The following is a 23,010-nucleotide window of genomic DNA, read 5'->3' on the forward strand; positions in this document are numbered from 1 at the left end:
CATAAATAGCTCTTTTAGTTGTCACCCAATGAAGGCTAATTATCTTGCTAACTGCTTGGTCAATGGCCGATTGTACACATTAAAATGACTGACAGGTGGAAACCTTGCCTCCTCATTGAAATGGTTTAACATTTGAGCAGCACGATAAAAACCTAACAAGCTGTTAGCCCAAGTTTATGCCTTACGTTATAACGTAGCTTAATCATCGTTTTTAATTCAGGAGTTCATGTTACAGTCTGTTGATTTACACAGAGTTAATCCCCCGCACGTATAGTTTTGACAACACTTACTACTGTTATGAAGATGTATCCACATTCTTCCTAAAAGACTTTTAACCAGCTGAAACATAAAAATAATCCCTTTCCTTCTTCGTCTTGTTGTTACTATTTTATGGCGGTTGGCAATTAATTACCCGTTTTCTAGGAAACGTAAGTAACAGTAAATTGAGACTATTTCATCCACTTGAACGAAATTGTGAAAACCGGAAGTGACATATCTTCTTGTATATCCATCCATGATAAAGTATCGCCAAAATTGAGCCTAGGCCTACTTTTCTTTACAAGGTAATTTATGTTTATTAATCGTATCCATTCATTTAAACACATTTTCCTTTTGACTGGTTATGCCTATTTTCAGACACTGAACACCGAATAATACAATTTATCAGTTTAACCTTTCAAAAATGTTATTTTTTTGTGTCTGCTGGCTCTCAAAACTGTATTGACATGCATTAGATATTTTAGAACCTCTCTTCAAGGGATCATTATTGTGAGATTACCATTGATGCACTTGGTATTCTGTCCAAACAAGCCATGAATAAATGTGTGTTCCCACTGTAACATTTAGCCAAAGAAGGGGAGGCCCATAATGACCTGCACAGTGCCCATTTAGTGTGAGAGGAATAGAAATGTCAACTATAGAAGTCAGTGAGCCAAGAAAACACCAGAGAAATAAAAACGGTCTGATGTTAGGAAACCAATAAAAACAGCATATGACTTAAGCAGAGCCTTGACAGTTCTTTGCAAATGACGGCAGTGCTCAGAAATTGGCCTAAATTGAGGCGAGATTGATGATCTCTCTTGTTGCGGAGAAAATCAATGTTAGAAGATATGAGAGCTAGTATGAAGCATCAGAGATAAATAGATGTGACTGTATCTATTTGTTTGTGGACACATTAATCAGGCCCAGTAGTACCTCAAGTCAGAAAATGAATTTCAACTCAGCCGATACAAGATTAGTTAAACAGACAGGTCCACAACTCAGATGAGGCATTAAACATTTTTTTCAGGTTGCACACATCACGGTAAAACAAAGCCTTGGACTCAAGCTGCACATTTCTACATGCAAACAATCCCGGACAATAAGTTTCTCTTCCAGTGCCTCCTTCCAGCCTCCAAAAAACAATTTAGAGCGCTCTTGTTCAATTAGTGGGAAGGTCAGGATTGTCAGAAGGAAGCAAATGAACCAGGCTTAGGTTTTAATGAAGATCCCCACTATATAGTAAGTGAGACTCCACAGCCTTGTGTCTGACAAGATTTCCTGATTATGATCAAATCAAGTTAGAGAAAGGCCATTTCGATGCAGAATGTGATAGGCTGAGAGAATAGATTGATGTTTTAGGTTGTATTTGTATTATTATTTTTGTTTTAGTGCTATTATCATTCAACCTTGGCATCTGAGAAAGAGTTAGGGTATGTTGACATGGGAAAGTGGTGCATGAGTAATTTTGTACAGCCTGTCTACCTTTTTGCCATTTATGAGATGTATAAATACAAAAAAACAACACCCAAAAATGAGCCCCATGTTGACTATATCTTACGCCTGCCTCTGGTGTTGTCTGAAAGAGGAACATTCATTACCATGTACATATTCCCAGTGAAGGCTGGGATGTTTATATCTGTAACAAGAAGTCTGAGACTATTTCAGCAGCACATTATACATGTAGTCCTCCTTTGCCTGTTGTGCTCACCAAAGAATTAAGAGCTCTACTGTTCCTGCTTGCAGTATTATTAAACATTTAAAAATGACTACTTCTCCAGACTCACATATCACCAGTCAGCCAGCAGTTTATGAGGCAGATTGCCGAAAGAGAGCAGTTTCTTACAGGGATATAGCTGGGAGTGAAACTTCAGGCCTGTTTCTTCAGCGACAAATTCCACATAATCTTGTTGTTGCATAATATCTGTGATATTCAGTGCAACTAAAGGATAACAGTGATGAGATGTAAAAATGTGCTTTTGTCTTGAAATATGACAGATTTGCCCCCCAAACTCCTCCAGCCCCACTACCCAGTTCCTCAAACAGTTATCCAAGCACATCACAGCCTATGCACAAAGAAAAAAACTTAATATATATTCCCAACATACTCTGAAATTTGATAGACAGGTTAACACAGTTGTCAAATCTAGCTTCTACCAGCTCAGAATTACATCAAAGATCAGGACTTATCACGTAAAGATTTAGAAAATAAAGTCATTCATGCCCTCATCCTCAAGACTCGATTATTGCGACTCCCTATATTTTTGGGTTGTGTTTGAAGCCCTGCATGGTCTCGTCCCGAGCTACATTACAGAACATCTATCCCCATACAGCTAAGCCCCTCAGATCTATCAAGGGCTGTTAACCATCCCACCATCTTGTCGAAAAGTTTTTGGGAGACAGGGCCTTCTCAGTAGCTGCACCAAGACTCTTGAATAGTGTCCCTGAAAATATAAGAACAGCAGAATCTCTTTCATCTCCTTTAAAAGGTGTCTAAAGACCCACTTTCACTCGCTTGCCTGCAATGATTCTTGACATGATTTGCATTCCACATACATACATACATATGCATGAATATCTGTATATGTGTGCAGCACTATGTATTTATGCATGTATTTAAGTACTTATGTCTTGTGATAGTCTTTCTGCTCAATTACGTTTGATGAAAAGCACTTTGGCACACACCTGTTTTTTTTTTTAAAGCACTCTTTAAAAATATTAATTTGACCTTGACCTTAGATGGTTAGAACTAGAATGAGCAACCAAATGGAATCTTTTAAATCCCTCTAACTGACCTGTGCATCATACTCCAGGTTTAAAGCACCACTTTTCTATTTTATTTGTCATGGAAACATGAGGCAAAATACATTCCATAAAAAGAGGTCCAGTATCTCAGCAGCATATGCAGCAGCATTTGTCACAAAACTACAAAGATGACTGATTCCATGATTAATGCACAGCCATGTAAGGTTATTGGTAACTCTTATGAGAGTATTTATACCAGTACATATCCACAGTTTTGTCCAAATATTTAACCATCTGGTTTGTGGAAAAGGGAAAAGACAGAAAAACATACTAACTGCTTGTCTATGTTAATAGATAGTTGATGATGATTGCAATGCCATTTTATACAGGTATTCATGGTCCTCAAGTAGCCTGATGACTTTGGTGCACGGGCGTAGCACAAAACTCTGGGCCCTGTAGATAGGCATTCTCTATGGGCCCCTCCCCACATCCACAACTTTTCATTCTAGCATCTTTTTGGGCCCTATTCACATGAGGGCCCTGTACTCAATCCCATTTCCACCCCCAGTCCGACACCCCTGCTTTGGTGATTCCATGACTTCCTCTTGTGCTACCATGAGGTTCACATTTGTGGTTTTGAGTAAAATATTTCTTGACAAATGGGATGGATTGCCTTAAGATTTGGTACACACATTCATGTTCCCAATGCACAATTGTAATAACTTTATCAAATCATGATTTAAAAGTTCCCGCACACCATTGTGCCCAGTACTTTAGCTCGTGACTGAATATTTCGGAACAATCTGAGTTTTGCAGTTGTGATTACGACTTGGATGTTGACATGGAACGCTATTTACAAGTCAGAAATTGCAATATTGTAACTCCAATACGACATGAGTGCAGCCCTACAGTCCTGTAGACATTGAAAACTACACCACAAAGACAAGTTTTGTGAAGATTAACAGTTTTTGTTTGACATGTTTTTAGAGCGATTCTGTGATCAATAATACATAATGTAACCATAAATCATCTCAACACTTGGTGGCTGTATGTCAGCTGCCATCCCTCCTTCACAAGGTTGTGTCAGGTCAACCACACAGGTGGATACATTACACTCACCTAAAGGATTATTAGGAACACCTGTAAGAGTTCTCGTTAATGCAATTATCTAATCAACCAATCACATGGCAGCTGCTTCAATGCATTTAGGGGTGTCGTCCAGGTCTAGACAATCTCCAGGGGCCTCATGTATAAAAGATTGCGCAGCTTTCATACCAGAAGATGGCGTACGGCCAAAACTTGAAAAGTACCTACGCACAGAAATATTCACATGTATAAAAAAAGGTCCTGCGCACCTTTCCTTTATACATCACAATCAACGTGAAATTGAGCGCACATGAACGAGCCACCGACCCCGCCTTGCCTCCTCCCATAAATTAATATGGAAATTAATATAAATGCGCCCCGACGTCATTCTTCGTCCAATCACAACGGGTTAAAAAAAAACTTCACCGACCGTGAGGTTGAGGTGCTGATCGCGGAGGTAGAGCCGAGAACAAAAAAGGTCTGTTTGGAGGTTTGTCATCTTGGATAAGCAATAAAGGAAAATGCCCAGCGTGGCAAATGGTGACCGGGCAGTGAATGTACCAAACCATGGCAGAAATAAAAAAAAAAAAAAAGTCTAATGTTGAACTGCACACCAGTTACAGAACAACATGCATCACAGTGTCAGTCCAAATTACGCACAATAAGCAGTTTGAACTCACTGATGTAATGCCATTTATTTATTTTCTAAGTTTAGTACGCTCAGTGAAACTGAGTCCAGCGCAAGGAAGATCCGACTCAGAGGAGGAGAGGTTAGTGAGGCCAGCGTCTCCACGGCAGGTGACAGTGCGCACGGATCCGCTGCGCCACGCATGGATGAAATAGTAAATAGGACTACAGTAATAGAAATATGTGCAGAATTAAGACAGTCAAGACTGCGCAGTGTTTGGTGGACCGGGTACACCTTGTTCACTTAATAGCCTACAAATCAGCCACGGGATCAATTACGCATCACATGAGTTTGTCCCGCCGACACAGCGTTTGTTCCTGGGGAGATGGAGCCGTGCGTCCCACCTGCTGTGCGCCATGGATGTCTGAGCCTCAGCAACTACAGAATCACAGGCACTATTGCATTTTTCCGTGCCGATCTTTTTGTTGCGCAGTGAATAAGATATTTCATCTATGGGAATAGATGCCTGAAAGTATTTTCTAAGTGGATTTTTTATTTATTTCCCGTCCTCATGTTTAACAGAGGTTAAGTAGCCTGCGAAGTAAATAGTGTGAAAGATGTGAAACATTATCCACATAAATGATCAAACGTTTATGGAGTATCAGCGCATATAATTATGTTTTTTCATAGACAACCAGGGCTGGACTGGCCATCTGGCATACCGGGCATTTTCCCGGTGGGCCGACGCACTTTTGTGCAGAATCGCCGATATAAATAGGCCTTTTTTACATTAAATTTTTTTTTGGCGGCGCCGGACCATAAAGAACTCACAGCGGCCCATTGGTTAATTTTCTTTATTGGCACTGGCCTGACCCAATCAAATCCAGGAACCCCCTTCCCACTCCTGGCCGCAAATTCAAGAATCCCACTATGGCCACCCCTCCCGGCCGGGACACGAGCTGTAATAGTTATGCTGGAAGTTTAGCATCCACGTTAAAATGGACAAACGACCACCAAAGCGCAAAGGAGGTGCAGAGAAATTACGGGAGAACAAGATTAAGAATCTACAGGCGGATTCCTCAAAATGTGCCAAAATTTCGGACGTTTGGGGCTGTAGTAGCTGCTTCAACATCAGCATTACCTGAAGCCGAGGAGGATGAGAGGTGGCTGGCTATACAGAGAAGCAGAAACATCATCATGACAGGGGAGAAGCCGAGGAGGAGGAGAGTGACCATGACACGGCCATGGGAGCGTAAAAACAATTCAGCCTTAAATCACATAACTGCTGGGGACGAGGAGGTTTTAATAGCAAATTAGGCATATCGGTAGAAAGTGATGCCATAATTTATGTGGACAATGTGTGTCTTGGGAGGCCATTAGAGCAAGTTGAGTAATTCAGTAAATAAGCTTCAGGCCAAATCACTACACTTAATTTTTCCAACTACCGTGACATGCCAGCGAGAAGTCAGGCTCCCGTTCAATCAATCCCTCAGAAAACCCAATCCACCTGACTTTGTGAATTGTGTTGAGATAAGCAGCATGACACAAGTTTGCAAACCAAGAAAAAAATACAACACAAAATTCAATTAAGCCTTAGCTGGAAGCATCTGATAAGTTTATGGAAATGCAAGTTTCATGTAAATCAGTTGTCTGCCCGGCGCTGTGCCAGATCACAAGGAGCTGCACTGTATTGCATTCAAATTAGCAGCCTCAGAAAACTCAGCAGCTATGCCTAATAAACCCCAAAACAACATTACATGAAGTCCTGAGAGTGCACTGCATATTTTAGAAGAGATTTCATATGATCTGCTCACTCTTAACATCTCACCTATTGCAGTAAAAATGATTAATAACCCTCTTTACAATTATTCGAAATTACTACCCCACGGCAACACTGCTACTGCTGTCATGGTTTTCTCAAAATGCAGCATAAAGACACACACACACTCTGGAGATTAGATCAATATTAATGCTTGTGATAAATTCTTTATTTAAAACAATTCTTCCTTCGATTTCTTCGAAGACCAGACAATGTGTGAGTGGAAATGTACAATATGTGCCGAGTACACTGCAGCTCTGAGAGCAGGTAAAGTCACAGAGTACACTGACATCTTGTGGACGATGAAAGCAACTTCAGGGACTAAAGCTGTGTGCATTTTACAGATACTTTTACTTTCAATCTCTTTCTTATTTCATCTTATGTAGAAACTGCTGCTGTTTGTGAGGCATCTTATTAGGCATCTATTAATCCAGCAGATGCACGGACACACATATACCTTAACTACAAATCTCATATTAGACATCTGCACTAGGCACTACATTTGTTACTGTACACTTCCTATTATTCCAAAAATGGACAGGAAACTGATACTATAAATACATAATTCCCTAGAAATAGAGATCAACGAAGCCTTACTGTTCCTACCAAAATAATTAAAAACATTTATTTATTTATTTATAAACATTTCCATAATACTCTCCTCCATTTCAATTATCAGATCAAATTGTCATTAAAGAGTGAGAGTATAAGGCTCCCTCTGTTTGGAGGCATAAGGCACAGTCGGAGTAAGATGTCATTAGGTCACTGCCGTCTTTTGACACCTGCTGGGCAGATGCTACCTTGAGACAGTGGAGCTGGCGTGTGATTGGCTAGAGGATGTAGTGACAGCACTGAGCTGGGAGAAACCACTATGACTGGACTCCAGACTGGTCATGGATCCCCTAGAAACAACAGGAAATGACAGGAAATACAACACACACAAATTGATTTTTAATTTTATAATACAAAGAAAACAGAGAAGAAACGCTGAGCGCAATAACTAAACTGACCTGAAGTCATGGGAGCCCAGCACCTCGGTGTAGTACATGATCTTACACTTGTGGGAAGAGACCTGCAGCGATGCCAGCACATCATCCACACGCGGCAGGCTGGAGGCGGAGCAGGCTGGGGAGCTGTGGAAGCGCCACTGGAGGATGTAGAAGCCGGGCCAGCGGGTTACGTGGGAGCCCTGTTTGAACAGAGAAAAGCTGCAAGATCAATATGAGACTGCAGTGATGGAGAATTGAATTTGATGTAACCGAAAAAGCAAACAGGGACAAACAAAGTTCACACACACACACACACCTGTACACTCTCTCCCTCCCTGCAGGTGAGGGCTTTTTCCACCATGCTATAGTCCTGGCCGAGCACCCAGCTCCTTTCTATCAGCTGGGCGTTAACGGCCCCTGGGGAGGTGAGGCCATGGGCACCGAGAGTGTCTTTCTTAGGGGGCTGCGGGGCCCTCTTGGAATGGTAGATGTTGAAGATGACATCTCCTTTAGACACGTCAAAGTCCCAGGTGATAACGGAGGAGGCCTCGGTGATCTCGATCAGCATCTGCAGGAGGATGTAAGGAGATTAGAAACACACAACGGCAGACAGCAGGTCATTAATCACATAATTCTCTTGTGCTACAATGTATAGTTCGTCCAGCAGGTGGCACCCTAATCCACATAATATAATCCATACCCCCTTGCCCTCACCTTCAATGACTATTGGCACAATTAAGGGAGCGTCGCTCTCTGATACATGTGGATTTTAGAGGCGATTTAAAAGCGGAGACCGTACCTCATATGGGGCTCCCTTGAAAATACTGGCACTCTTATAGATGGAGTCAGTCAACAGGCGGTTTTCCTCACTCTCCAGCTCTTCTGCTGTCCTGTACAGAGATTTGGGCACCGTACCTCCCTCAGGAATGTCCCCCTGGAGAGGGCAGAAGGAAAGCTCAACCAATGCCAACAAGCGATAACTCACATTAATATATGTTTTAATGCGAACATGTCTGCTTGTTTGGGAGTAAAGCCCAGTCCAGACCAAAGATTCCCGATTACTTGCAACGTACCGGTCTGCAGCGTTCTAAAACCTTCCAGTTTACACCAATGTGACGAGACCAGACGAGTGTATCATCTCCAATGGAACGGCTCTTTGTACTTTGGTGCCAACTTCCGACTTTTTTGTAGCCGATTCATTTGATGTGTATAACTATGAATGTGAGAACGTTGACGCTTGCTACAGTTGCATTTCTAGTGATGAATCGGCGAAAACGTTTTATTCACGTAATTCGTCACTAGACGTGCTTTGTTCTATCACCGCTCGCTCTCTTCAGTCACTCTCTAGCTCGCTCGACCACATACCGTGCTCGCGGGTGCACGTTGAGATTCCATCTAAAACTCTGCCATTTCGACCAGCTGACAGTTTGTAACATAGAAATAAAATGGTATTATGGATAATTTTATTTCTATAGCTTGTAGCTGACTTGACCAGCTGACTTCGCTATTGGCTGTTGAAACCGGTGACGTCTCTTACGTTCTAAAACCAGCCTCTGGAGGCTTGACAAGCTGGGTCGCAGCGACACCAATCAGCTGGCTTGAGTCGAGCTGAGACGGGCCGGTTTAGACCGGTAACATTTTTACCTGCAACGTTCTAAAACGGTTGTCTCGCTGGAATCTTTGGTCTGAACGGGGCTTAAGAGATGAAAGGAAAGCTAAAAGGACTACAGCAAACTAAAGGACCGACAGAATGTCAAATCAGGACGAAAAAGGCCTGGTACACATTATTATGTAAATGGTTAGGACTGCATGCTTTGGACTAAAACCTCACCATGGAGTCCCCTCCCAAGAAGTCAGGAATGATTTCTTTGTCAATATAGTCCACCAATCCTCCTGGATCCTGGTAGTCGTTTCCAGCGTAAACAAGGAACTTCTTCCGGGTATTCTCATCAATCAGGGGGCTGACCTGGAAACAAGATACCACGAGTCATCAGAGAACAATGGAGCAACAGCAGGTTATGAACTGTAAAATTCAGTCCATGAATCTTTGAATGATACATGTTTAAGAAATAAACAGGTTATCAACCAGCCAACCTGTTGTTGCTGAGCATCTGTATTTGTACTTTATATTGATTTTTATCATTATTTATACATTTCATCATAATCTTATGCTATCTAATTTTCTATTTTTCAATACATACATTTGTATCTTTCACATCCCCAGGTAGCAACGGTTACAGCCCATACTGCTTATGTAATGACGTCATAACGATATGCTTATATTATTGTTTGGATTTATTTTCTTACATTTGTGTATAACTACTTATCTTTATTTCTTTGATGAATGCTGTTATTACAAAATATACCATTGCATAATATTGCTGTACTGTAGCAATGATCAAATTTCCCCAATGAGGATCTGCATATTGCATGGTTGCAATTATTTTCCACTTCTTATTTGTTCATCATAGGCTCATATTCGCAATGTTGCACGGTCCAACTTCATACATTCTTCCACAATCCACAGTTCAGACAGGTATTCTCACCAGGGTCCAGAGCACTGGGAAAACTCTGGGCGCCCTTAGTATGAGCAGGCGACCCAGAGTCTCAGGGTAGTTGGCCTCCACCACCTCGATGATTCTCAGCAGAGCCTTAACACCTGGCCTCCACAGGTGACGCATGTTAAGACCCTCCAGATCCACCAGGCAAGTCCAGCAGCTGACCGACACATTAATAAAAGACATTACACGACTATATATGCAAGCATGTGTACACCTGACTAGCTGTTAGCCAATGAGACACTGACAGAAAATGGATGGATAAAATGGAGGCACCTAATGGGTCGACCGAAGACTCTGGTGTTTTCTTCACAACGCCTCAGTCCCTCCTCGTTGATGGACAGGACCTGGGTCATATTGAAGTTGTAGCATTAATGTGACTATATATAAAAAATATTATATATTAATGTGACAATATTTTAAAGGCCCCATATCTTGCTCATTTGCATGTTCATACTTGTATTTTGGGTTTCTACTAGAACATGTTTACATGCTTTGTTAAAAAAACAGTTTTTTCTCTTACTGTCTGTCCGAATATACATGTATTCACCCTCTGTCTGAAACGCTCCATTTTAGTGCCTGTCTCTTTAAGCTCTCCTCCTAAAAAAGCCCAGGCTGCTCTGATTGGTCAGCGTTTCGGGGTCTTCCGCATCTGCGCTCTCTGAGTCTCTGCACCATCATTGCAGCCGGGAAATGACGGTAAAGGCACTATAGTGGCAATTTATACCTATATATAATATAGTTGTGACATCACAACCGTATGAAGTCTTGACAGCTCATTTAAAAAGGCACCGTTTCTGAATACGGGCTGTGTGCATTTCTCTGTGGACTGAGCATTTTGATACGTTCACAGTATTTACATAGCAAATAGACCTGCTTTGTAATGAGAAAATACACCCGTCACCTGTCTCAGAAGCGCTTCCATTCCCAACGCTCGCACCAAGCCCTTAGTGTCCATTTGCCCCAGGCGCAAGATATACAGAGGACGGCCGTCTAAACCACACACACACACACACACACACACACACAGTACAACAAGTGAAATCAATAGGCAGAATGAGTCACATCCTTTTGTGGTAATATGTTTTACAACACCAATGACCCCCCCCTGTTGTCGTATGTAAAGCTGGTATTAACCGTTTCAACAGGTATTCATTTAGCGTGTGAACAACACAAGGGTAATTCCTGTGTTCATGTCTTACCGCTCTAACGTGGTGGATCAACTGAGCTGTTAAAAGAAATGACTCATTTTAAAACATGGGAGCCACGCCAGATGGTGCTCAGACTTTCCAATCAATAATTAACAGGCCATTTAAACCAATGGGGACTTTTTAAATACAAAAGACTAAATCCCTCTCTTTTTCCTTATTACATAATTGTCAATTTGTTTTTTTACATAATCACGGTTTCTTTGTTTAACTGCAATTAATTGCTAAAATCAGCTAAGGTCTTAAGGCATATGACTGGTAATTATTGATTTTGTTTATATATGCCAAATTGTAATTATATAAGTGATCATTTGTCGGACTATACATTTTTATTATTTCAATTGTTAGTTGTTGGCACTTGACCCTACACACGTTCATAGCAACACAAATGACAAGGGGGATACAGTTAGAAAACAACGTTTTATGATAAAGAGCCGTTGTTTCGTGGTCTGTGTGTTTGTGTTACTACATTATCTGGGTCACAGAACTGTGATGTAACCAAAAGATGTATCCTGGAAAACTTTCATTTGTTTATAAATAAATATTTTTAAATTTGACTGAAAGAGACAATTATACAGTACTGTTAATCACAATTATTTCTGAGACAATTAATTTTACAGCAAAATTTGGAATTTGTTTGTCACCCTTGACAAACCAACAACAGTAGGTGAAATAAAGTGAAAATGACATGAAGTTAAGGTAAAATGGCCAGGTAGCCAGTTTCATCATTATCACAGTACCTCTGTCGTGGTGGTGCCAGCCGCCGGTGTAATAGTCCAGAATCAGTTGTGGCCGCTCCCACGTGTCTAACAGGAAATCAACCTTATGTTGCTTCCTCCAGGTAAGCGACTGGCACAAAAACTCCCTGGCCTTGTCCATGTTGAAATCTCTGGCCCTCAGGAAGCGTAGCACGTGCTGATCCTTTGGAATCTGTACAACAAGCAGGGGTCAAAACTATCATGCAAAGCTCCAAGTTAATAATAAAATAAATGCAAAGACATTTCTTAACCTTTTAGCCAATGGATGATTTCTAGGTTCTATTTTCTAATCTACAGTACATGCAGGTGTGGAAGGAAGAGCTGAGCAGAAGTCTAGACTGGGAGGTCCAGAAATAAGCATTTGTTTTACAGAATTTTACAAACAGCTCTGCAGTCAAACAATCTGCGTTTGTGTTTAAGTGACCTTGCCCTTGTGGGTTTCCTGGAGCCACTGGCGTAGTCGGATGAGACAGCTCTCCTGCAGAGGCGTTAAATCACCTAGGTAACGTCTGATGTAGTCAGCATCCAACTTGTCTACAGGCCAAAACACATGTACAGTGTAAAGTTAGCACATATTGCATGCAAGAATCTAGGTAGGTGTACACTACAGTGTATTTTCATCATGAGGGAAGGGGAGAGAAGGGGTTTGCTGACAGGTTTTTTTGTTTCAAAATGTGTATCTGTATATAAAATGGTTCCAAAGAGGGGTCGTGGTCAGATTGAAAGCTTGGGGACATTAATATATATATATATATATATATATATATATATATATATATATATATATATATATATTAATATATATATTAATATATATATATATATATATATATATAATATATATATTTAATATATATATATATATATATACATATATATATATATATATATATATATATATATATATATATATATAGGCATATTATTATTTTTAAAGGCCAGTTATTTCATGGATCCAGGATACTATGCATCCTGATAAAGTTCCCTTGGCCTTTGGAATTAAAATAGCCCCACATCATCACATACCCTTCACCATACCTAGAGACTGGCATGGGGTACTTTCCATAAAATCATCTCTCAATGCAAATCAAACCAGTTATTAGGCTAACCGACATAAAACCATGCCATTTACACTGTTATACAAGCTGTAATAATTCTTTTCCTGTTATTATTTACAGACATAAAGTTATTTCGCCCTCTGTAAATACCTCAGTCCTTTCGGTGAAGGTATGTCCTTTAAATAAGTCAATATAAAAAGGAATAGTATGAATTTTACATCTTTTAACTTTCTCACTGCACTTTTGGTGTTGTGTGCTGGCCTGCTACTCCATACTTAATGGTGACTAGTGAGTAAACACTGACCATCGGGAGAGCCGGCCACTAGATCTGTGGGACCGGCCGGTTCTTTAATGTCTAGTCCAGTCTTAGCACTGTTCACTGGGATGGCTCTGCCAGTGCAGCGGGGCAGCAGCTGGAGCCTGGCAGCAGCAGTGCCAGAGACAACAGGGGGGCTCCAACGAGGTATGTAAGTTACTCCTTCTTCCTCCAGCTCTCTGAGGTAGTACTCAATCATCTCTTTACCCTACAACACAGAAAAGGAGACAAGACTAATGTGACACTACGGTAAATACATGCAAAACGAGAACAGACCGACTCAACAGATCGCAGAACACAAGTACTGGGGAGGCGAATGCAATTTAACTTTCCACAATTTTAGGGAGATTTTCCCAAATGTAAGTACATTTTAAAGATGCAAACCTTTTTAATGCTGCTAGCATACTGTTTCATAGCTATCTTCTCTGCCGTGCTCTCAAAGCCAAAAAAGGACTTAATATCCAGACTAGCTGTCTGTTCAAAGCACGTCCAGTCCTCATTCTCCGGATGAACCTGTGGCAGAGGATCAAAATGTGTGATGCAGACTGAAACTTCAACTCGGTCTGTTGCAGTACTTACTTCACTTGTATGTCACAACAAAGCAGTGATACAATACAAAATCATGAATCAAAAGATATGTCACAGATGAAGTGACTGTGCATAAGTAATCGCATGCAGCAGAAATGATATTGCTGGTGGAGGTTATGTTGTGTGAAGTCAGGAAATGTTTCAGAAGGGTAGGTGTTATGGGAGCAGGTCCCACTACATTGACTCTAAGGCCGCCTACACACTGGATGCGTGGCGTGAGTGTGTCAGCTGCGTGGCCTGTCCGTTTTTATTTCAGCTCCCATGTTAACAGGTTAGAGCTTGCACACTGCCCGCGTGACACGCACGTCTCAGGAGTAGAGGTGTTGAAATTAATCAAATAATCGATGCATTGAATCGTGGACATGGACGATGCTGCATCGATAATCGGCCGGGCCATAATCGATTATTTCTGTTTACAATTTAATGTAGGCCTAACAACCTTTCTGTTTACATATTCTGTTATGTTTTGCACATTTAGGAAGTGCCGTGTGCTCAGTGCTGTAGATTTATGTATCCAATTTATTTAGTATTAGAGCACTGCAGAATATTTTGTTTTTGAAGCTTGAAATGCTATGAATTAAATATCCTATATGGCTTTAACAGAAAAATGTATTTGACACATCGTGATATCGAATCGAAGACATGATAATCGTAATTGAATCGGGAGATCAGTGAAGATTCACACCTCTACTCTGGAGCGGCTCGAGCCGCCGAAAACGCGTGCATGCTAGAAATAGGACCGACGCTTATTTGTCACGCCACACGCAAGCGTGTTGGAAGCGTTTCCAGGCAAAATAGAATAGGAAAAGATGGTTGTGTCATTTTGACATGAATACATTTAATAAATGACATGTTGATGTTTCAAAGTCTCTAGGTTTTGACATAAATGCAGATTTAAATGTAATTAAAAAAATAAATTAAAAAAATGTGATTTTCAAATAAGGCACCTGTCAATACAGAATGAAATATTCTGTAGCCTATTTTGCAGTCAATACTGCCGACGTTGTCTTTGCTGTAATCAAATCTGTATATATTTATGTTTAACATGAAGTATACTACTGCTTGAGTGCAGTTTATCAATGGGAAACATACATGTGAACAGACAAGGCTAGCAGCAGCAGCAGCGCCGCATCAGACACATTTCTGGTGTGCAAAGACAGAAAAATCCACGCAGCCGCCACGCAGCAGAAACGCCACGCTCACGCCACGCATCCAGTGTGTAGCCGGCGTAAAGACTCAACACCTGTTGACAAAAGTCTAGCATATTTGGCACACTATCAGAGGATCATTTAGATTATTATTTCATGCGCTGAATAGAATAGCCATGCACACGTAGCAGTTGGGATCTTGAACAAGTCCAAAACAACAAAAAATAAAACTCACAGTGTAGTTGCAGCACTCATGGACAATGACCCTGTTGGAAAAGGTCTCGTTGCGGACCTCAATGCGGAGTGTCCTGTCTCTGCGATTCAGAGTGTTCTTTTGGCTAAAGTACAAGTAGTCTACACCAGCAATCTGCATGCAGAGAAAAAAAAAATAAGTCGATCAAAACAATCTTTCAAATTCATGCAATCTCAATTCAGTGTTATTTATAGTGTCAAATCACAACAGGAGTTATCTCAGGACACTTTACAGATAGAGTAGGTGCAGACCAGGCATGGGCCGGTTTACGATTCTGACCGTATGATAACCTTCAGGAAAAATATCAGTTTCACAGTATTTTACTTTAAAATGTATAATTTTTTTTGTCTGGGTAAAAAAAAAACTACATTTTTTTTCTTCTATTGAACACAATTCATTTTCTTTTTAAAAACACACACTGCACACTGGCAGAGAGACAGATTACTAAAGTTTCTGCAGTTTCTCTCCTTGACCACTCAAAAACAGCGCATACCTTAGGAACGGTATGAGGGAAAATGTTAGTGGTTTTGAAACCTTGACTTTTTTAAACCGCGGTATACCTTGAAACCGGTAACCGGCCCACGCCTAGTCTAGACCACATTCTATAATTCACAAAGACCCAACAATTTCCCAAGAGCAAGCATTTGGTGCGACAGTGGCGAGGAAAAACTTCCTTTTTACAGGCAGAAACCTCGGACAGACCCTGGCTCTAGGTGAGCGGCCGTCTGCCGCTGCCGGTGGAACACAGATACACTGATACAGATTTACAAGAATATGGTTCCTAGTAGGGCTGTCAAACGATTATTTTTTTCTAAATTTCTATAGTTAATCGCGATTAATCGCATATTTTAAAATCACAAGATTAAAATTCTATAATTTTGCATTTCAGAACAGTTTTTAAGTACATATTAACAATCGAAAGCAATTCTTACCAGTGGATCTTGATTGGGAATCAAATGAATGCAAGAAAGTAGAGATGCACCGATTGACCGGCCGGTGACCGGAATTGGCCGATTTTCACGTCATCGGCCATGACCGGCGACCTGCCGGTCAGTCTGACATATGCCGATTTTATGCCGGTCAAATGCACTCGGGCGCCGCATGACTTACATCGCGCAACATCAGCACCACACGTGCACATGCAGGGTTTCAGCTGTATGCATGTAGCAGCGGCGCACTGCCGCTCAATCAGCGGTTTATGAAATGTCATAAAGTCGTAATTATACACGGCGCGAACAGTCAGCCGCTCTCTCTCCCCCCCTCTGAGGCTGAAAAACTGGAACATGAAAATCGCACTCACGCGGGTCCCGTGAAATATGACAACTACAGCTTATCGGAAAATAGCGTTGGGCACACTGACCTGAGATGCTGTAAACAACAAAAACAAAAAAAAGACGCTGTAGTCCTCCGACACGCTGTATTAACGTTACGGTTTACGCTTTCCAGGTTAGTGGGGATGCATACCGCTCAAAACCAACATTAAAAACGTAGTAATATTTAAAGAGTTTAGTTTTGTTTGTAGAAATATCTTTATACTGCATTAAGGCTATATTTATTTTATTTTTATTTGTTATTTATATATTATTTTATTGCCATTACCTGTTTTCCCGGTTTCATACATACAGAAGTTTAGTTTGCTAAATTTATCAAATTTTTTTAGTCAGCTAAAATCGGTATCGGCTGGCCTAACTCAAAGAAAATCGTAATCGGTGCATCTCTAAAAGAAAGTTACTTTATGAACTTGATTTTAAGATTTGTAATTATTCATTTACTGTAAACAAAAAGAAAAATGTGTGAATCTGTCATTATTTGCACAATTCCTCAAAGTACCTAACTAAAAAACCCTATCCTTACCAGAGTCAATATAGTGTTTAGTAACTCCTAAATCATTTTGATTACTCACTGGCGTCCAGTGATCACCGGTTAATGACACAGTGTTTGCAGCACCTTGCAGCAGTTCCACTGTGGCTGCTTTCTCCGTGTCATACAGGCTGTGAGTGGGGCTGCTGTGCCCCTCGACGGCAATGAGACAGGTCAGAACATGCCAACCGTAGTACGTCTTTAAGACCCGAGTCCTCTACGATGCCGACAGGTCTGCAGTTAGTTGCCGCCCATTTCGCAAGAGCTGTAGTAATTTTTTGGGATTTGGTTTCATCCACAGGTCGGCAAGTAGCACTCTCCAAAATAGTGCTTTGCCTGAGTGGGTAGCATGCTAGTGGCTAGCATCAACGTTAACTGTACTACTATGCTTAGCTCGTAGGTGGTAGCTCAAGCTTGACGTGCTTCGGTGATATTTTAATTCGGCTTTACACAATGTGCATATGGCTTTCGACTTGTCTACTGAGCCGTCCGGGAGTTTTGGAAAATAAAAAGCGCCATTCAGAGTTGTGTTGCTGCTGTCTTTCTCCATCATGCCTGCAGCAGGAGGAAGTTTGGCAGCTTGATGATAAGTAAAGGTGCTGCAAAGGGTCAAAATAGTAGCCTGTTAGACACGACGCAAAGCCGAGTGAAGTGTAAAATAAATTAATAATAGTCGGCACGCGATTAATGCAATTTTCAAAAATGAACGCGTTATGCTCGGCCCTTAATCGCATCGCGATTAACGCGTTAACGCTGACAGCCCTAGTTCATAGTAATTATAGCAGTTGGCATGATGTGCCGTGGCACTTATAGGAACAATACAATCTAATGCAACATTGCCATAAAACACCACCTTTCAATGAACTGATATCAACTGACACTATTGTTTCATGGGCTTTCAAGCTGTGTAGGTACCCGTTTAAGAAGACGTGGGGCCTCAATGTCGATCACACAGCGCCTCTCAGTTACCAGCGTGGATCCATCTTTGCTCTCGGTCTCGCTGATGATCTCACTGTCCACAAACACTGGGATCAGGTGGGACTTTGGGAACCTCCTCACATAGGCCTGAGAGGGAGGGAGGAAATCACATATGAAAGAAAAGTATTATCTAGTATCAGATTATCTACTATTGATGTTATATTGTTGTTGATGTCTTTTATTTGCACTGGTCTGGTGTGCCTGGCTCTGTACATTCTGTTCCCAGTGAGGGTTTTTGCTTTTGTCCTGCTCACCGTGAGATAGCTCACCGATTGGGCAGGAAAGCTGCTTTAAATGAACCCATAACAAAGAGGCCACTTTGCCAGAAGAATAAACCATGCGGTTGCTGACTCAGGACTAAAGCATGCGATTTACACCACATGATTTCTGTCTGGTTAGGAAGTGTTTAATAATTTTTATTTTTTTTAAAGCTAGTGGCTTTAACAGTTTATATAAATACAAACTGCTGCTGTGGAAGCTTTTACAAGTGGTGATTTGCGTTTTACTAACCACGGCATCCTGCATGACCATCTGCCCAAGCCAATGTCACCTAGGCTCACCTGTCAATATTGATTGAGCAGCTGAGCAGCTGTTTCAGGTAGCGGTTTCAAATAGTAGCAGTGTCATTTTTTTCTGCTGATAATATACTGACAAGTATCCGAAAGCAGGGAAGAAACTCGACCATCACAGTATAGACAGCTGCCTGTTTTATGTTTAGAGTAACAATATTAAATTAAAGCTGCAAGCAGCGATGAACAGGCCCTCGCCCCTTGCCCCGGGGTTACTGGCGGACGCTGCTCCTTGCGGCTGTGCATTTGCGCGGCACTCAGACACTGCAAATTGTCACCAATGAAAAAGGAAGTCTCTGCTGAGTTCAATGATACCTCACACGATAGTGTACAAGAAATGGGTTATTAGTTATTAAAGGGGGCGTGGTTTAAGCATTTGGGGCAGGGCAAACAGTCACCAATAAAAAAAAAGAAAGAACTCTTTGCTGAGTTCAATGACACCTCTCACAAGAGTCTACTTTAAAAGATGGCCGACTTCCTGTCAGGTGGAAAGATTTCAAAAAAATCCTCCATGTTACCTCAAAATTTAGTATATTCAAATTTTTTTCAGAATTCCGAAGCTCGTTAGGGGGGGCGCTATGGAGCCCCCTGGCAACGCTCAAGCCCAATCACTACAGAACTTTGTAGTTTTTGCCATGTCTGATGTGTGCACATTTCTGTGAGCTTTCCAGCATGCTAAGCCCCTCAAAAATGCGAGTGACGTCGCAGAATAATAATAATCCTTACAAAAACAATAGGTCCTCACTGCTCGGGCCCTTATAATCCTTACAAAAACAATAGGTTTTTACTTAAAACCTTTAACAGAATTTTACTTCCTCTCCAAATTCACACTCAAGTACTGGTCTTTCAGCAACACACACCCACGCACACACATGCATCCTGCTTGTATTGCGCTGCACAGCATATGAGATATTTAATCAAGATGACATTATCCACTAAGCAAATTAATGGGACAGTTTGCCTTGGTGTTATGTAACAACATGTTTCACTGATTTCAGACAAATTTGAATCTTTATCCGACTTATTCTTCTAAGAGCTATAAGCATAAAATAAAAATAATGGGAGCACAACTATCAATGGAAAACATTTTCCACAATCATATTGCACATGTGTGTTAAGCAAAAATCACACTATGAATCATTTTAATTGTAGTATTTTCCAATGAAAATAAGAATGATACGAAAATGATCATTCCCTCCAATATCGTGAATCATATGGCAATATCAGTCAAAATAATCGCAATAAGATATTTTCCTTATATCGTGCAGCCCTAATACAAACACAGGAAAGTGAACGGGACGACAGTGATGTCACTGGTTCAACATTCAGTACTATCCAGGACACTGATTGTTAGCTGAGTAATATCAGCCAGGGAACTAATGAGAAAGCCCAGAGATAAATGGGAGCAGAGGAGGTGGCAGACTATTCACTGGATCCTCTCCTTTAGGCTGTCAAGGTCTGGACCTTTTCACAGGAGCTGTTACTTACTTTTCACAAAAGGCCTATTTTGAGACCCTTTTTAATAACGTGCAGTGATGCAAGATTAATTTTAGACCTGTGATTTTCTGTGAAAGATGCATTATGGGAAATGAAGCTGTGTCAAGTTGGGACTACTTGATGAAGGAGTTATAGCCTGCAGAGCAAAGTGTCACTGCAGCATCAGGGCCCTTTAACCCGGTCTGAGGATATTGCACAAGTCTGGCTTAATATACAACCACAGAGAGAAATAAAAGCAAAAGCAGACTGTGGATGACAACGGACTCACAAATATGCACATTTATTTTACCTTCTCCTACTTTTTCTACAAATAGTTCCTGTTTCTTACATGAATGTAAAGCATTTAAGCATTGGCGAAGAGAGCAATTTATCAGTATCATAAGGAGAAATGTTCGACTAGTTCATTATGGTGAATACATGTTTGGAAAGTGGGATCTCTATTAGCATTTCAGTGGATTTCCTTGGTATGACTGTTGAATAATGCTGCACTAAAATCCAAATATGTTGACAGTTAATACAGCAAGAAAAACATAAGAAATCAGCCACGAAATTGAAGGTATATAAATATTACTAACGTATAAAATGGTCAGCCTGGCATTGACCAATGAAACTTTGAGAAAGAAATGCAAAGTTTAATAAGTAGCTTTCTTACAGTACGTGTACCCTGTACCCTGTAGCCTTTTACTGTTTACCAAAGCATCAGGAGAAAAGAGTGTATGCAGTAGGCCTATATTCTGTCCATTCACTCAACACAAAGCATTCATTGCAGGTAAGTGTACAGAATATCAAGAGACAGAGACAGATGGCCCTGAGGGGCAGACAAGCAAGTGTCTGGTCTCCTGTAAACTGCAACTAATGAGACCTGGAATCCAGTGAGAATGCAGTCTATTATGTATTATATGGCAATGTTTAATATTTAGTTTTCAATTAGAGCAAAAGTAAGAATATGAAATTGGGACAACGCCACACTGATTGTAGCCAGTGAGTGTAGCTTTTGACCCAATTTCATATTCTTACTTTTGCTCTTATTGAAAACTAAATATTAAACATCGAAATATAATACATAATAGATGTCATATGCTTAATTGTAATGGATGATGCAGTCTCCAGTTTAGGTAGCCTATGTAAGTTCCTGCAAAGTAATATGCTTATAACTTGTCTTGATAGTTGCACTGGATATAAACACTACTCACCGCCATTATCAACTCAAATGGATGCTTGTAGACCCGAACAGGGGACTGGTATTCCTGCACCATGGTTGAAACTGTATCACGGGGAGCCTCTGTTAGATAACCACAAAGATACTATCATGACACAGCGAAAATGTAAGGAGGCATTCAGCATTTTACATGGGTAATTGTACTGTAATTGTGTGCATGTTGAAGAGTCGATGCAGAGGCAAACAGACTCTCACGTGACCGTCATTTGATGTGGAGTTAAACTAACTGCAGATTTGGGTTAAGGTTAAACCGGAGGAGAAGAAAAAAGATAAGAGCCACCAGAGTTGGCGTCCTTACATAATGTCGATTATTGGAATTAGGCCGAGTGTAAAAACTATACACGTACATACTGTTCTATTTAGTGACAAACGGCCTGAGCAGCGAACAAAAAGATAAGAACTTACAGCAGCCTTGAATCCTGGCAACTAGCGTCACTGTAACGTTAGCTCCCCCAACTAACTGTGTATTAATATCCAAAACGCCAGCTGACTAGGGGAAGTGTAGTTTCCCGCATTGTAAACCCGAAAAATGTAAACGATACCGTCCGTTACACTACCGTAAGACACAGATAGTTAACTCCGCCTTTTTCAGACAAACAGGAAGTCCGTGTAACATTTTTTTTTTTTTTTTTTTTTGGGACGTTCTTATGAAAGGCCAAAACACTTTCACATTTCTAATATGTTAAATGCTCTAAACACAGGTGTTTTCAGTTAATCTTGCTAATTAGACCTCATCCTAGACTGTGTGGGTGTATGGATTGTGATTGATTGACGATTTTTCCTGAGATTCCTGTCAGCATGTTAGGGCATGTTGAGTTTAAAAAAGTTAAAACAATGCTGATCTTTGATATCAATGTAGCCTACTTTTATGTTTTGATGTATTCACAATGTACGCTGCAGCTGAGTTAGGCACGAAAAACTACATCCCAATCAACATCCTGCCCTCTGCAGCTTATTATGCTAATTAGATCATGTCTGTCACTTCTAGGTCATGTCTGTCACTTCTAATGCTATACAGGAGGAAGCACTTTGTTCACACGGCAGGTCAGAAGAACTTTTTTTGTCTCTGTCTGGGGGCCGTCATCTATTGATTAGATTAAGACCAAAAGACTAACTTGAAAAGAATTGACATCCACATGGTAGGATCTTGTTTGTGACCGGAAGTAACCTCAAAACACATGGATTTGGAAATAACCATAGACAGTAGCCTAAAATGGACACAGCAACGCCATATAGACTTCGACGGAGACCAGTGAAGTCAATTAGAAGCACTTTTCCGGTGACGGCTGAGCGTACTGCGCAGCCTCAAACTGAGCTTGACGACGTAAATGTGACGTGAGCAACCAGTCTGAAATTTGTAAGTCTTCTGGTAGCTGTGCCAAGAGAAATCTCAATCATTCCCAATCTTGCAGAGACGGAGAGCATGAGTAGGAGCTGTCTATGAGCGTAGGAGCAAGAGCAAAACGTTGCTGAAA

General features: G+C 40.9%; 1 protein-coding gene across 1 annotated transcript; it reads right to left on the reverse strand.

The window, feature by feature from the left end:
- Positions 1–7,071: 7,071 nt before the first annotated feature.
- sec14l1 (SEC14-like lipid binding 1) lies at positions 7,072–22,121 on the reverse strand. Its single transcript, XM_078269892.1, has 16 exons — positions 21,941–22,121; positions 21,510–21,598; positions 18,188–18,337; positions 15,395–15,526; positions 13,808–13,936; positions 13,412–13,631; positions 12,474–12,583; positions 12,032–12,221; positions 10,988–11,076; positions 10,360–10,430; positions 10,072–10,243; positions 9,357–9,491; positions 8,325–8,459; positions 7,842–8,093; positions 7,547–7,725; positions 7,072–7,438 (listed from the first exon to the last, which is right to left on the reverse strand). The coding sequence occupies exons 2-16, from the start codon at positions 21,570–21,572 to the stop codon at positions 7,333–7,335; spliced, it is 2,133 nt and encodes a 710-aa protein (XP_078126018.1). The 5' UTR covers positions 21,573–21,598; positions 21,941–22,121; the 3' UTR covers positions 7,072–7,332.
- Between the last annotated feature and the right edge of the window lie 889 nt (positions 22,122–23,010).

Source organism: Sander vitreus, chromosome 15 (genome assembly GCF_031162955.1).
Source record: "Sander vitreus isolate 19-12246 chromosome 15, sanVit1, whole genome shotgun sequence".
NCBI classification, from domain to species: domain Eukaryota; kingdom Metazoa; phylum Chordata; class Actinopteri; order Perciformes; family Percidae; genus Sander; species Sander vitreus.